Genomic DNA, 15,312 nt, shown 5'->3' with positions numbered 1-15,312 from the left:
TGGCTTATCTACTGCCCAGAGTGTTCACGAAAGTTCTGGCTCCAGTGATAGCTTTCTTCAGGCTAAAAGGAATACAGATCTATCCTTATTTGGACGACTGCCTGATTCTGGCTCAAGGAAGGAAGAGCTTCTTCATCATTTGGAATATGTGATAGCAGTGCTAAGATGCCTGGGGTATTCTGTGAACGAAATAAAGTCCAGTCTAGTACCCTCTCAGGACATGTGCTTTCTGGGTGTGAGACTGAATACAGCATCCCAGATGGCCTTTTAACCCCGGACAAACAAAAGAGTCTATCCCTTTACTTCCATCAACTATCTCATCAGTCCGGGCTGACTGCAAGGACAGTCCTTCAAGCCTTAGGGTTCATGGCATCTTGTATTCTGGTGCTTCCCAATGCCAAACTGCATATGAGGAAGCTACAATGGTATCTCAAAAATGTATGGACACAGCACTGCCAGGATCTGGACACTGTCATTCAAATAATACCTTGCATTCAAAAGGAATTTTTGTGGTGGGCTCAGGAATGTCACCTAAACAAGGGACTCTCTGTGACCCGGCCAGAGGCGAGTCAGATTTTAACGACAGATGCCTCAGACAAAGCTTGGGGAGCTCATCTAAATGGAAAGTGGATACAAGACAAGTGGCCTGCCAGACTACAACATCTACATATCAACATGAAGGAGATGTTAGCAGTCCAGTTTGCATTAATAGCTTTCAAGGAATTACTTCTTCCAGGGCAGGTGTTGATTCTAACAGACAACACAACTGTCATGTGGTACATCAACAAGCAAGGGGAACGATTCTTATCCTCTATGCAGGCAAGCAATGATTTTGTGGGAGACTGCTCTCAGTTTGCAGCTCAATCTTCAGGCAAGGTTTCTGCCAGGAGCACAGAACTCCTTAGCAGATGTGTTGAGCAGACGAATTATGGATCCCCACGAGTGGAAATTGGATCCTCATGTATTTCAGAAATTGACAGTGTCATGGGGAACTCCAGACATAGATCTGTTCGCTTCTCCACTAAACCATCAGCTGCCAAAGTTTTGCACAAAAAGGTTTCATCCCACAGCTTGGAGAGTGGATGCTCTTTCTTTCAATTGGAGCAATCTTCATGTGTATGCCTTTCCACCTCTGCCTCTCCTCCCAAAGGTACTTCTAAAGGTCAGACAGGACAAGCCAAGGATGATTTTAATAGCTCCAGATTGGCCTCAACAGCACTGGTACCCATTACTGAGAAGTCTGGTACGGAAGCCTCCATGGCCTTTGCCGTTGATTCCACACCTGTTGTCGCAGGAGGACAGCCATTTGCTCAATGTCAAGCTTCACTCTCTGCACCTAACAGCCTGGCATATTCTGTTTTGAACCATAATGGGCCTCCACTTCCTCAGCAAGTTTTGAATGTTATTTTGGAAGCTAGAAGGCCTAGTACAAGGAAAGTGTACGCAGACAAATGGAAGAGATTTTTATTTTGGAGTGCAGCAAAAGATTTTGATGTTTCTGAGCCTAATTTGTGTGTGGCTCTTCAATATCTTACTGAGTTACTAGACAAAGGTTTGTCTTTCTCTTCTATTAAAGTTCATGCTGCAGCAATTTCGGCTCACTATGATTGCGACCCACCATTGTTTTCTCATCCTTTGTTCAAGCAATTTCTTAGAGGGGCAAAGAATATAAGACCCCCACGAAGAACTCCTACTCCTGCTTGGGATCTCAATTTTGTGTTGGAGACACTCACTCTACAACCTTTTGAGCCTGCAGCTACTTCTGAGTTGAAATATTTGTCATGGAAGACTGCTTTTTTGTTGGCCATTACCTCTGCAAGAAGGGTTTCTGAATTGCAGGCCCTTATGGCGGTTGAGCCTTTCTTGATTTTCCATAAGGATAGGGTATCATTACGTACTAATCCTTCCTTTATGCCTAAGGTGGTTTCTAGTGTGGCTTTAAACCAAACTATTCATTTGCCTACTTTTTATGCAAATCCCCAAAATAAAGGGGAAAAGATTTTGCACACTTTAGATGTACACAGGCAGTTGCGTTATTATTTGGACAGAACTAAAGGGTTCAGGCAGTCTCAGCAGTTGTTTGTTTCTTTTGCTTTGAGTTCTCAGGGCAAGCCTGTGTCAAAACAAACTATTTCTAAGTGGATTGGGTTTTGCATTGCTTTCTGTTATTCCCATCATGGCAAGGAGATTCCAGCTGGGATTAGGCCTCATTCCACTAGGGCTACTGCCACTTCAACAGCTTTTTTAAGGGGAGTGGCAACCAAGGATATTTTGGAGGCAGCTACTTGGAGTTCAGTGCATACTTTCTCTAGGCATTATCACCTGCCACTTTACTCTAAATCCAGGGCTGGTTTTGCCACTGCTGTTTTGCAGGGCATTTTGGCAGCTCCTGCTTCCTTGTAGTTTAGCCATCCTCCCTTACCTCTGCTTTGGGATTCTACCCAAGTGTTAGGACTGCAGCAATGTGAGATGAAGAACATAGTACAGTTTTGTACCTACCATAAATGTAGATGTTCGAAGATCCACATTGCTGCAGTCCAATTTACCCTCCCTCCTTCCCCTCTGTATTTTGAGGTGGTTGTGTGGGTTGGGTTGTACATATTGTGTATATTGTATATATTGTACATATGATTAGTGCAAGGGTGGTTGGTTGGTTGTTTGCTGTCTTTTGGTTTTGACCTTTATTTTTAGGGTCTTCTGACATCTGGGGCAAGAAAAGACTGAGGATATGGCGTCGGTCATGCGCATTTGTACCCTGACGTCCTGATGTCAGTCAAATGCGCCTTGACCGACGTCAGCCTTATTCTTTGATATTCGGGCCGACCGAGGACAGCGGACTACCCAAGTGTTAGGACTGCAGCAATGTGGATCTTCGAACATCTACATTTATGGTAGGTACAAAACTGTACTTTATTTTCATATTTATTAATTTATAGGTCAGATGATTTTATATATTTTTTATTTTCTATACTATGTGTAAAGTTGTTCATAGGATCATAAGTTCATAAATTAATACCAGGTAACTGTTCTTGTGGGCTATTCCAAGCCCAGCCAATTACCTCGTGAGAATCAAACCCTGCACCTTGTACCTGTAAGGTGAACATCTTAATCACTATGCTAGCCTCTCACCCCTGGAGACATATTTACATTCTTTAACTATATGCATATTTACTTATTCTGATCTCTTTCTATTTCAGTTTGTATTATTATTATTGTTGTGTACTATTACTGTATTCCTAGGTTTTGTATTTTAGCTACAGTCCTAGTATAGTGCGTCATATAATGGAACATTTATATCTACCCTTATATAGTTGATATTCTTTAATCTAGTACAGCTGTTAGAATCAGTCATGTTTTTCCTTAAATGTTATCTCATAGTATTTGAACAAACATCTGAAAAATCTTTCATTTTAAGATCCAAACTTTCCATAATAAATTGTTCTGAGATAGTAAGGTTTTTTATTATTAAAAAGAGACAATAACAGAGAAACACAATCCTAAATTTTATGTGTGTCATTCTATGGGCTAGTTTATAAACTATGCCTTTGGTATACTGCAAGCATTCAGAACTATTTAATAACTGACAGTGGTTTAGAATACAGTTCACTGTCTTTTGCTTATTATCTAACTTGTACTCGTTGACATCTTGGCGCATGGTTCAGAATGTTATGATTATTTACTTTTTGCCAGAAAGAAGTAACTTGGACAGTTCTTGGAATTTACAAAACTCCCTCAGCATTACAAAAGTGATCATAACTCTAATTAAGCTGCTTCAAGCTGGTCCTCATGACAAAGAATTGCAAATGCACAGTTTATCAGTACAAATCACACAAAAACATTTACAAGTGAATCCAAGCCATCTCTTTATACACCAGTCCCTCAAACCCTTCCAAACCACTAACAAACCAACAAAAACATTTCAAAGTATGTTAACCACTAAAAAACTATTGTTTTTAAAGAAATAACATTTAATGATTCAGTAAGCGCTATTTTTATGAAATGTTTAATATAAAGCAGACTGTCATTTTTTAAAGACATAGCATATAAACTTGCATTAAAAGAATGACCATTATGTGTGATACAGGTTTAACTTGTATGAGTGTGAATGTTACCCTAATTATTTCATCCTTACCTCAATTGTAATTCCCTAAAAAAAAAAACAAAAAAAAAATCTGCTACTTACTGAATTAACCTGATGTAATTTTCCTAATGAAAATCTTTTATTTCTGTATTATGTAACATCTATTTGAATTGTGCATTATGGGTTTGTACTACACAAAATATGTATTTAACATTTAATTGAAATGTATATTATAGATTTGTGTTCTTTCTGTACTACGTATTTGTATTTCTCTGGAGCTTTACTCCCCAGGACTCCATTGAAAATGGGCTCCTTGTAGCCCAATGGACTATCCTGGAAAACAAACTGCAAATAAATAATAATAAATAAATAATTTGATAAGATTTTAATAACAACTATGTATGTAAGAAACTATATTTTTATACTTTGCTTATAACATAGCATAACTTTCCTGGGTGCTATTGCATGTCAAATATAGTATCAGTAGCAAGCACTCATAACTATGTAATAACTGACAGTGGTTTAGAATGCAATTAACTGCCTTTTGCTTATTATCTAACATGTATTCTTGAACATCTTAGCATGTGATTGCAGATATTATGATTATTTACTGTTAGACAGGAAGGAGTAACCTGGACAGTTCATAAAATTTTCAGAACTCCTGCAGCATCACAAAAGGTCTCATGAATGTAAGCTGTTTCAAGCTGGTATTCATGATATGAACTTGAAAAGGAGCAGTCCATCAGTTACAGTTCACACAAAAGACCTGCAAGTGAATCCAAACCACCTCCACACCACACATCAATCCCTCAACCCCCCCCCCAAATTAACAAAAAACATCCCAAAGTACCCCAAACACTAAAACCCTTTGCACTCAAAGAAATAGCATTTAATGATTCAGCAAGCACTATTTGTATGAAATGTTTAATATAAAGTAGACTGTCATTTTTTTAAAGGAGACATAGGATATAAACTTGCATTAAAAGAGTGACAGTTATGTGTGATCCAGGTTTAACTTCTAAAAGTGTGAATGTTACTCTAATTATTTGATATCATTCCAATGTGGACATGCTAAAATTGGCTGAAGGCATGAGTGCGTGCTTGTGTGTGCCTTCCGTGGAAGGTTGGCTGGCAACTCGACACCGTAAAACTCCACTGCCAATCATGAGCGGACAAGGTGATCCGCTGTGGCGACGGCTAACCTGGAAAAGCTGAAAGAGAGAGAGAGAGACTAACTTTTGTATATGTAAAAAGCTATATAGTTTTATACTTTGTTTATAACCTAGCATGTCTTTCCTGGGTGCTATTGCATGTGAAGTATACTACCAGTAGCCCAGTACTGTATCATGTTAAGACCCCAGAATGTAATTTAACATGCCTCACCTGATGTTGTCAATTTTCATTCTGTCCTAAACCGATGAGCTCAGATCCGATCCCTTGAATCTGACTCAGCCATTGCTAAAGCTCGTAGCAACCAAGAACTGTCGAGCTTCTCCCTTACCCACAGTGCACCAACCCCAATTATCTCAAATCTCGTTTGCCACTTTCATTGAAATACATGGTGTCCAAAACTCTTGAGTGATATTGATATAAGTTTGTGAAAACTTGTTTTATTACTTTAATTCTCTTTCATTATTTAGTTTGTGTCCCCCTTACCTATCACACACTTATTTAGGTGTGTTGTTCTAATTCTAATATTTTTGCTCTTTCTTGTACTTTGTGTACCTCTTGATACTATTGCTAGTATCCTTTCCTTAGTAAAAACATGAACAAGCACAGGAATCTGTCTAGTCCCAACCTCACCAACACGAGTGTTGAGGAAAAAATAAAAAGCAGAAAAACTAGTAGCCTTAAAACTTCATTGATGACCTCAGTCACAGTAATTTCCAAATATCATGAAACGTGAGTCATGGTGGGCTTACAAAATGTTCTTAGCACATAACCAGAAGTGTAGGTATTTTTGATAAAATTGACATTCCTGAGTTGTTGACTTTACTTAGTTCCCACTTTCGGTTATGTGAACAATCAGTTTACGACATTTTGAGTCACATATATGAACACTTGCACTAGTCGCAAGATTTTGACAGTAAACCATGTATATATGTATGTATATGGGTCTACTTTACATTACTGAAAGTCCATAATGCCAAAGACGAATTGGCTAAGATGAGAATAACAAAACTTAAAATGCCTAACCAAGTCATTTTTCCCAAGGCAAGTAAACACTTGTACAAAACTACACTAAAACACACCACACTATCTGAATGCCCCCCACCCCCCTAACTATGTATACCAACTCCAGGATTGCACTATAGTGGAGAAAAGGGCATTATTCCCCACATTAGGCAAGTGTTTACTTGCCATGGGAAAAACAACACGGTTTGCCATTTTAAGTTTCATTATTCTCATCTTGGCCAGTTCATCTTCAGCACTATGGACTTTCAGTAATGTAAATGTGTGTGTGTGTGTGTGTGTGTGTGTGTGTGTATATGTATATATATATATATATATATATATATATATATATATATATATATATATATATATATATATATATGTATATATATATATATATATATATATATATATATGTGTGTGTGTATATATGTGTGTGTATTTAAAAAGCTTTCCACCTCTATATCTTTTTCTTTTAAATTTGTCATGTCTGACAAGGTGCTGGACGGATTCAAAAAATGTCAGAAGTGTGGGCATAAGTTACCCATATTCGATGCCCACCCTTTATGTGTATATTGTGTAGGCCATAAATATTTGCAAGAGGATTATACTATCTGCAAAAATTTCAATCCAAGGGCCTTAGCACATAGAAAAAAATAAATATTGAAAGGTTTGCTTCTATCCTTTATTTGGAGAGGCTATCTCTTGGGCTTAGTCCCCCAAAATGAAAATTAAGGGCACCTTGGCTAAGTCTCCAAAACCCTCTACTACTTCCTCACCTTGATTAGAGCCACCGAAGAAATACATCTACAACTGATCCAAAGTCTTCTCAGGTCCTTTCTCCTTTCGGATCTGATGAGAAAGCCTCAGATCCAAGTTCTGTTCTTTGGATTGAAGATTCTACTAAGGATTAGGTATTCTCCAAAGCCTGATCCAGTCCCTTTTAAAGTCCCCTCTCCCTTCCTGGAGAGATGCCATTTGAGGCCACTGTCCCTTGCCTCAGTTTGTTCTTCCATAAGTCTAACTGAGGAAGATGCAGACAGGATGATGATGAATTTTCTCTTGGCACAGATTCAGATCAGTTTTCTCTTGGCTCTTACCCCTTTGGCCAGGGAGCCCGTCCATCTCTTATACCACCATTGTTTACTCCTTCTCTGGTCCCACCAGTTGTTTCAGATTCCTTGGATCCAAACCTTCTGGGTCCACCCGGCTCAGAACCAAAGATTAATGTGAGCATACCAGCTCCAACTTTGTCAGAACCAGATGACTCTCAGAACCGAAGCTACCTGGTCGGGTCAGAGGCATTGGAGTTGGCTCTGAGGTTTTTGGAGCCATCTCTGCCCCTTAGAACTTCAACATTACATAGCTCATGTCTGGATTCTGCCTCAGGTGGATTGCTGTTGGGGCAGAAGGAGGCAGTGATCCAAATGCCTGTCTTCTCAGAGCTGCTGTCTTCCTTCTCTCTTGGGCAGTCTACCTTTGAAATTGTGATGACTGTGTTTTCTGTTCCAGTCGGACAGATGGATCCAGCCTCTTTGGATCTCCATCCCAGTTCCCAGATGTCTCTGTGCTTGGAGCCACATCATTCAAAACCACAGGGACAGCCAGCTCAAGGCCTCCAGACTACCCAGCAGGGTGTTACCATTTCTTGTGACACTTCACTGGATCACCCCACTAAGTTAGTTCCTCTGAAGAGAAAATGCAAAAGGAGGCACTTGGACTCTCTTCAAGAGCCAGTCACTGAGGATAATGACTTTGATGAGAGAACAAACCGAAGAAAAAACAAGCAAACTTGTAAAAAACAGAAAAAACAGGCAACCTTGTATCCGGAAAGTAGACTTTAACCCAAAGAAAGCCAAAAAACCAAAGTTTCTCCTAATGAGAGAGAAGGGTCCCCATGATCACCTCTGAAAGACATGTCATTTGGAGACATTCTTGAGATCCTTAAACAGAGAGGTGTTTGGGCCTCCTCCAACCCTTCACCAGAGGAATCAGTATTCCTGGAAGCCTTTGGAGCTGGCCCATCTATCTCCTGGGCTACTCTGCCTGTTGATGAGCTCATTAATTTGGCCTCTGGGTGGGCATGGAAGGAATCTGACTCAGTTGAGCCAGTCACTAAGAGGCCAGATTGGATTCTGACTCCACCTGACGAGAAGGAATTCTGGAGTAAGGGGCTGCCTGTGGATGCCATGGTTGTGGCAGCAGCCATAAGAATGAACTCACTGAGCAAAGTTCCTCTGTCCATCCCCCTAACAGGGAGTCTAGGGTGATGGACAGGTTTGGGAAGCATGTCTATGCTTCAGCAGCCTTTGCCCTTAGGTTGCTGAACTATTTGGCACATTTTACAAGACTGCAGAGGGATTTGATCAAAGAACTTTTAGAATCCCATTCAGGGACCATTACTGCTGAGGCTCAGTCTTCTGTGGTTCTCAGTTAGCTACCCTCCAGTCTGTTTCAAATTCGTCCATGACGCTTATCTCGGATGCAGCCAAAGGTGCCGCAAAGGCAGCAGGTTTAGGCATATCCATTAGGAGGCATGCCTGGCTGCACTTGATTTTGTGGAATTTTTCAATCCTCATTTGTCAGTGCTCCCTTTGATAGCTGTCCATTGCTTGGCCCAAAAGTGAAGGACACACTCTCCAGGGGTGAGAAGGATGGAGAAGACCCTCTCTGCAGTGCGTGTACATTTTTGACCCCTCAAAGATCCTTTTCCAGGAATCAATGAGGTGGTAAGAAAATGTGGTTCAGAAACCCCCAGGGTCCTTTCCAGGATATACATACGGAGATAGTTCCCCTAGGGGGCAGAGGGTGGAACTCTAATGGAAAACACTGTCCACACAGCAGAAGAGGCCAGCAAAACCAGGGATCCAGTGATTCTTTCTTTGACAGACCCTATTAGTTTTCCTGAAAGGAGGCCCGGTTGTCCCCCTGTGGAGGCAATCAGGATCAAATTCTCTACACCAGAATGCTTGGCTAAATTTGACAAGGGGCACTTGGGTGCAAAGAATTATTTCCAGAGGCTGTATAATTCCCTTTTCTCTGTCAACTCTAACTATAAGTAAGATTCCCGATACTCCACCCAGTCAGAAGAAACAGGCAGCAATAGAAATAAAAAAGCTGCTAGAAAAAAAAAAGAGTCATCCAAGAGGTCCAACCAGATCAGTTAGAATCCAGAAGTTACTCAAGTTCTTTTTAGTGCCAAAGAAAACAGGGGACTGGAGATCAACTGAACAAATCAGTTTGACGTACAAAGTTTCAGATTGCCAAGGGTTCAATCCATTCAACCCATTCTGAGCAAGGATGACTGGATGTGCTCAGTAGACCTTCAGGATGCGTACTATCACATAAAAATGAACATACAATCCAGAACATATAGTATTTACACTTCTGGCTGGGAGCCATTCACTGTCATTTCAAAGTACTGCCCTTTGGCCTCAACACAGACCCAGAGTGTTCACCAAATGCATGGCAGTAGTAGTGGCTCACTTGAGACTGCAGTGATTCTGAGTGGTTCCGTATTTAGATGACTGGCTCATTACTGCCCAACTAGGCATCTACTATTACTAGCAGGAGATCAGGTGATCTGTATTTGTTCTTATCTGGGGATAACCATAAATTACAAGAAATCTCAGCTACAAACAACTCAAACCTTGGAATTCATAGAAGCAGTCTTCAGCACGACTTCAGTGATAGCTTCACTTCTTCTCTCAAGAGTATAGACCATCAGGTTCCAGGTCAGAAAAATAATTTGCAATACCAAAATTTCAGCCTGCTTAATTCTTCAATATCTGGGGTCTATGTCAGCCACCATTATCTTAGTCCCTCTAGCAAAGTTTCATATTAGAATTCTCGAATGGATGGTAGCAGTACAGTGGTCAGTTCTTTCCCAGCACGTCAGCACAGATAATCACTCAAGCATGCAAGAAATATCTTTGGTGGTGGATTTGGTCAGATCAGGTTCTACAAGGTCGTCCTTTCATTCTCCTTCTACTCAAAGCGATAGTGACCATGGACACTTCCCAGATTTGGTAGGTGGGGGCACTTCTTGGGGAAAACAGTCCAAGGCACTTGGTCCCCCAAAGAGGCCAATTTACATGTCAATGTCCTTGTGATGAGAGCAGTGCTCTTAGTATTGCAAGCCTTCCAGGACAATCTCTCTTTAGGGACAATTGCAGTTCAAACAGACAATATTTCAGTAGTTTGGTACATTAACAAACAAGGTGGAACCAGATCTTAACCCTTATGTCGAGAAGCACTCAGAGTCTGGCAATGGGCAATTTAACCACTTTCTGATAGCAATGCACAATCTGGGGAAATCCAGTGTTATAGCAGCCAAATTGAGCAGGTGCATTCTTCTACTTCACGAGTGGTATCTCAACAAGAAAGTGACAGACATTTTCCATCAGTGGGGCCAGCTTTGCTAAGATCTTTTTGCATATCCCCTAAACAACAAGTGCAGCAACTTCTTTGTCCTGATCCGCTCATCAGGTAAATAACCGAGGGATACTCTACTCCATTATTGGCCCCCAGGTCTCTTTTATGCCTACCCCCATGCTCTCCTAATTCCCAAATTCCTACAGAAAGCTTCCCAGTGGAACAGCAAATTCATCCTCATTGCTCCTTATTAGCTTTGACAAATTTGATTCCCCTTTCTTTGGCCTCATCTAATTTACCCACCTTGGATTCTGGATCTGATTCCAGAACTTCTGTCTCACCCGATAGGTGTGAGTCACCCAGACATCTCAAACCTCAAGCTGCTCATGAGGGACATAGGTGCCACCCCTGGGGTGAATTTATGGTCTCCCATTAAATTGCCTAGGTTGCTCTTGAAAAGGGTTATTGAGGAGCTCTGCTTCACGTGAATTGGGAGTTTATTATAGTGAGGCGGCAATCTGTGAGAGGTATATCTATTTGTCCAGCATATTCTGTTAATGTCACAGTCTAGGTCAAGATCCTCTGTAGTAAGTGACTCTTGCCCCATTTGATTTGTGGATATGCAGCATTTCCATTAGGGCAGACACAGAGACTGCTCTGTAAGCCAGGCACAAGTTGCCTCTCAGCAGCCTGTAGGATACAGAGTACAGTGATATAGCTTTCAGTCTTTCCATGTAGGTCATGTTTTGGAGGCCCTGAATTTTCTTAAGAAACCTATGTAGTCTCTCCATCTGCTGCAGGTGTCTGGTGAGGTACATGCAAAAGGGAGCAAGATCCTTAGTCCTGGATGCAATGCCCTTTCTTATGAGATGTGCAGTGTAGATAGCTTTCCTTGCCACTGGGGACACATGGTGATCAAAGGTTAGATTGCTATCAACCTGTGTTCCCAAATCCCGCACCACTAGGTTTCAGCTTATTGGGGTGTTGTCAATATTGTAATTTCTGAGGACTTCCCCTTTGCCAAAGGGGATGATAATGCACTTTTTTGTGTTTAGTTTTAGTCTGTGGCTTTGGCAGCAATCATTTGTCTGTGTTAGCCCCTTTTGTAGTATGTTAACATTGTTTGGGGACTTAGTGATTGCACCCAGTTTGCAATCATCAGTGAACATGGTAAAGCCGCAAGCCATCCACTTTCAACCGGACTTACAATAAATAGATTCCAAACAGTAGAGGGTCCAGCATGGATACTTGTAGTATGCCACTGGTAACAGGTCTAATGGTAGAGGTGGAATCCCCAACTTTGACAGTATGCATTCTGTCAGTGAGCCACTTCGCTACCCATCTAGTGATGTATAGGTTAATTCCCAGCTGGAAAAGTTTCTCAGTGATACCTGAGTGGGGGATTGTGTCAAAAGCCTTGGCTAAGTCAATATAGGCAGTATGTACTGCTTTGGCTTCATCCAGGGCTTTGGTGACATTCTCATAGGAGTCCACCAAGTTTTTTAAGCATTGTCTAATCTTAACAAAGCCAAACTGGGTCAGGTCAAGAGTTTGAAGGTCACCTGTGTCCTTGTTGATAAGGTCTATGATGATTTTTTCCATGGCCTTACAGGGAAGTCTGGTTAGGCTTTTAGGTCTATAGTTCTCAGGGTCGGTTGATGGACCCCTTTGTGCTAGGGGATTACTGTTGCTGTTCTCCACTCTGCTGGAACAAAGCCAGTGCTTAGGCTAAGGTTAAAGAGAGTGCCAAGTGTGTGTGTGCGTTATGTTTAGTGGATTCTGTTTGCTTTGCAGTGTGTGCAAGTGGTCTGCACTTGGGATGTCTCTTTTGGCAGGCTTCTATTGAGTACCTCCGTGTATGTGAGTTTATGTATTGTGACCTTTTGTGTGAGAGGTGATGTTTGTATGATGACAACCTGTTTGATGTTCAGTTTGTTATTATGTGAGAGATTGATTCCAAACTCATAGTGTAATTACATCTCTCACATACTGTATTTGTTTTTTTTTTTTTAGAAGTAAGTGGTTGTCAGAATACATGAGGAAATTACTACATTGCGTCCGGATGCCCATGTCAATCAGACTGGCTGGAGAAATGGTTGGAAACTGATCATCCATTATGGCAATTTTTTACCGTAACTACTATTGGGGAGTAGGCTAGTTTGATCAGATTTTGCTCTAGGATAACAAAGGGGCTTATTCTATCGAAGGCTAGAGGTGACAACTATGGCAATGCTTCTCAGTGCACAATTGAATTTCCTGCAATTGTTCACTAACAGATGTCTAGGAGAAAGTTGTCTTTCAAGGTGTTTGCTTCTATACAGGTCACCACTGCACCTGGCTGAGTGGTGCACAGCTACTCACTAATGAGAGGCTTAAATAGAGGTGAAATTAAACACTTAAGCTAAACTACCAATGAGAAACCGTACAATGAGCTTTCCTCCAGTAATCTCCAAATCAGAATACACATTTCTGCCACAAGGGTGTAGGCAGGGCCCTCCTAATGTAAGATGGCTAAAATAGTGCTCAATTATAGCAATACAGTCTAGATTCAGCAGATCTGAATATAGTCTATACTATGTACTAGAACAGCTTTTTGAAAATGTGCAGAAAAATACAGTAAACATGAGCAAAATGAGACAGCAAAATGATAAAATACAATCAGCAAAGTGCAAGGGAAACTCAAAAATGCTTATTTTTTTCAGTTTTAGCAGTGGATGCTTTGGGTTTCTGTCAACTAGCTCCAGATCTCTGGCAAAAATTGGCAAACATTTTGCAGCTTGGTTAGATGACCTGTGGTGGTATTTTCCTCTGCACAAACTGCAGCTCTTTGAGCAGCTGTGAATACTGGGAGAGTATGGAAAGCATTTCCTCTACAGGATTTTAAAATGGAGAGGTTTGGTTATGTAGAAGGCACAGGAAATTCTGTTTGCGTAGTAACAAATGCTTTACAGAATTCCTGCAGAATCATGAATCTTTGGAAATAAGTTCACTAGCCCTGAGAAATGTTCAACAAAATAGAGAAAAAAAGTGCACAATGTAAGAGATTATTTTAGCAGGCTCAGGAGAACTATGGCAAACTCAGAACAGCTTTTACAGTACCAGAAGAGGTTCAGGAATATTATAATATTGTTAAAACAACCTAAGAACAGTACAGTAACAAACAGATGGTGTTTCTTTAACAAGTGCAGGTTGAAAAACAGTAATAAATTCAACCAAATCAATAAATGCAACACAAAAGTGTTAAATAGTACTGAGACAGTCAGAGTAACTGCAAAAAAAAAAAAAAAAAAAAAAAAAAAAAAAAAAAAAAATACTACTTATATCAGCTTTGTAAGTTCAGATGGTTTTAGAAGCAATTCAAGTCTTGTAGTCACAGGTGCCCAAGACAGGCTCAGTGAAGCTCTGAATAAAGGAGCACAATCTCATTAAGAAAATCTAATTTTTTTATACCAGTAGGATGAAAGACTTTTACATAGTTAATCCCTCAGTCCAATTGGATAAAAACATAATAAACTTTAAACCAGCAGTTTCCGACTTGGATGGGTTGAATTCATCTCTGCTCCCACCAGACTGCAAAATAACCCTCTTAAAGTAAAAAGAACATGTTTTGAGCTCAAGTTGCATAACAAGTGCTTTACAGAATTCCTGCAGTATGCACTTCTGTTTAACTTTGCTTTCCTTATAAAGTACTTTTAATAAGGTACACTGTTTTGATTTATTATGTTCCCAAGTACTTTTAATAAGGTACATTGTTTTGGCTTATTATGTTCCTATGTTAGTATCATAAGCACTTGAAAGTAGAGCCGGCCTGTCTTTTTAATGAACAAGGGATTGGCTATATTTTATGATTTTATCATAATCACTGCTACAGAAGCCTTAGCTGTATGGGTTATATGCTGCCAAGAATATAACAACTGGCCAGTCTCCAGTAGCTCATGCAGTCAGCATCCAGGGTGCATGCCGAAGGAGTCCAAGGCTTTGAGAGACTGGTCAGCTGTTATATCATTGGCAAGATGTAATCCAACAGGTGAGGCTACCACAGCAGTGATATAGTCAAACATCTTATGTAATGTTAAGTTTATTTACACAACTGTACTTTATTTCTGTAAGGTATAGAATTGTGTGGGTCTCTTCTGAGCCTTCAGCTTTAAAAATATCAGAGTCTTAGATGGTAGCCTTCTGCACAAGTCAGGATGCACCATCTACTCTTAACAAAAACTTGCCAAAGACCAATTCATAAGGCTTTATACATAAATAGCAAGGTTATACTGAAAACATTAATGGATTTATATGCATGTTTAAGGCTCATCCCTCAATAGCTGTGCTTTCTACTCTCTTCTTTGTTACTATTGACTTTCCATGTTCATTCTCCACAGGCTGAAGAACTGATGCGCAAGATTGAAAAAGAAGAAGAACAGCTGGCTTATGATGACCCAGACAAGAAGATTTATCATCTCTGTATTGTTAACTTAGTTATTGGGTAAAGTTAATTTCTTTCTTTCTTGTTTGGCTAGGGTATTTTTAATTATTTTTGCCCCATCCCACAAAAAGTTTCCTCTGAGACCTGTGAAAGGAGACAAAACTCATATAAATAACCATACATACAAAATTATGATCGGGTCTCCAGTCATAACTAGCTTAGTATGTATTAGAAATTTGGATGCTAAGAAATTTACCTCAAG

At 40.3% G+C, this 15,312-nt stretch overlaps 1 protein-coding gene across 2 annotated transcripts in view; it reads left to right on the top strand.

Annotated features, from left to right (window-relative positions):
* Nucleotides 1-15,312, top strand: part of LOC122816772 (tetratricopeptide repeat protein 30A) — a 2,782,581-nt gene that overhangs the window by 2,250,106 nt on the left and 517,163 nt on the right. For both annotated transcript variants that reach the window (XM_044089788.1, XM_044089789.1), the window contains one exon: nt 15,007-15,110. In XM_044089788.1, coding sequence (XP_043945723.1) covers nt 15,007-15,110 — 104 coding nt within the window. The remainder of the gene's footprint in view (nt 1-15,006; nt 15,111-15,312) is intronic.

The sequence above is a fragment of the Protopterus annectens genome, chromosome 12.part0 (genome assembly GCF_019279795.1).
Source record: "Protopterus annectens isolate FY-2018-M chromosome 12.part0, PAN1.0, whole genome shotgun sequence".
Taxonomy (NCBI): domain Eukaryota; kingdom Metazoa; phylum Chordata; order Ceratodontiformes; family Protopteridae; genus Protopterus; species Protopterus annectens.
This window is presented reverse-complemented; position numbering and strand designations above follow the sequence as displayed.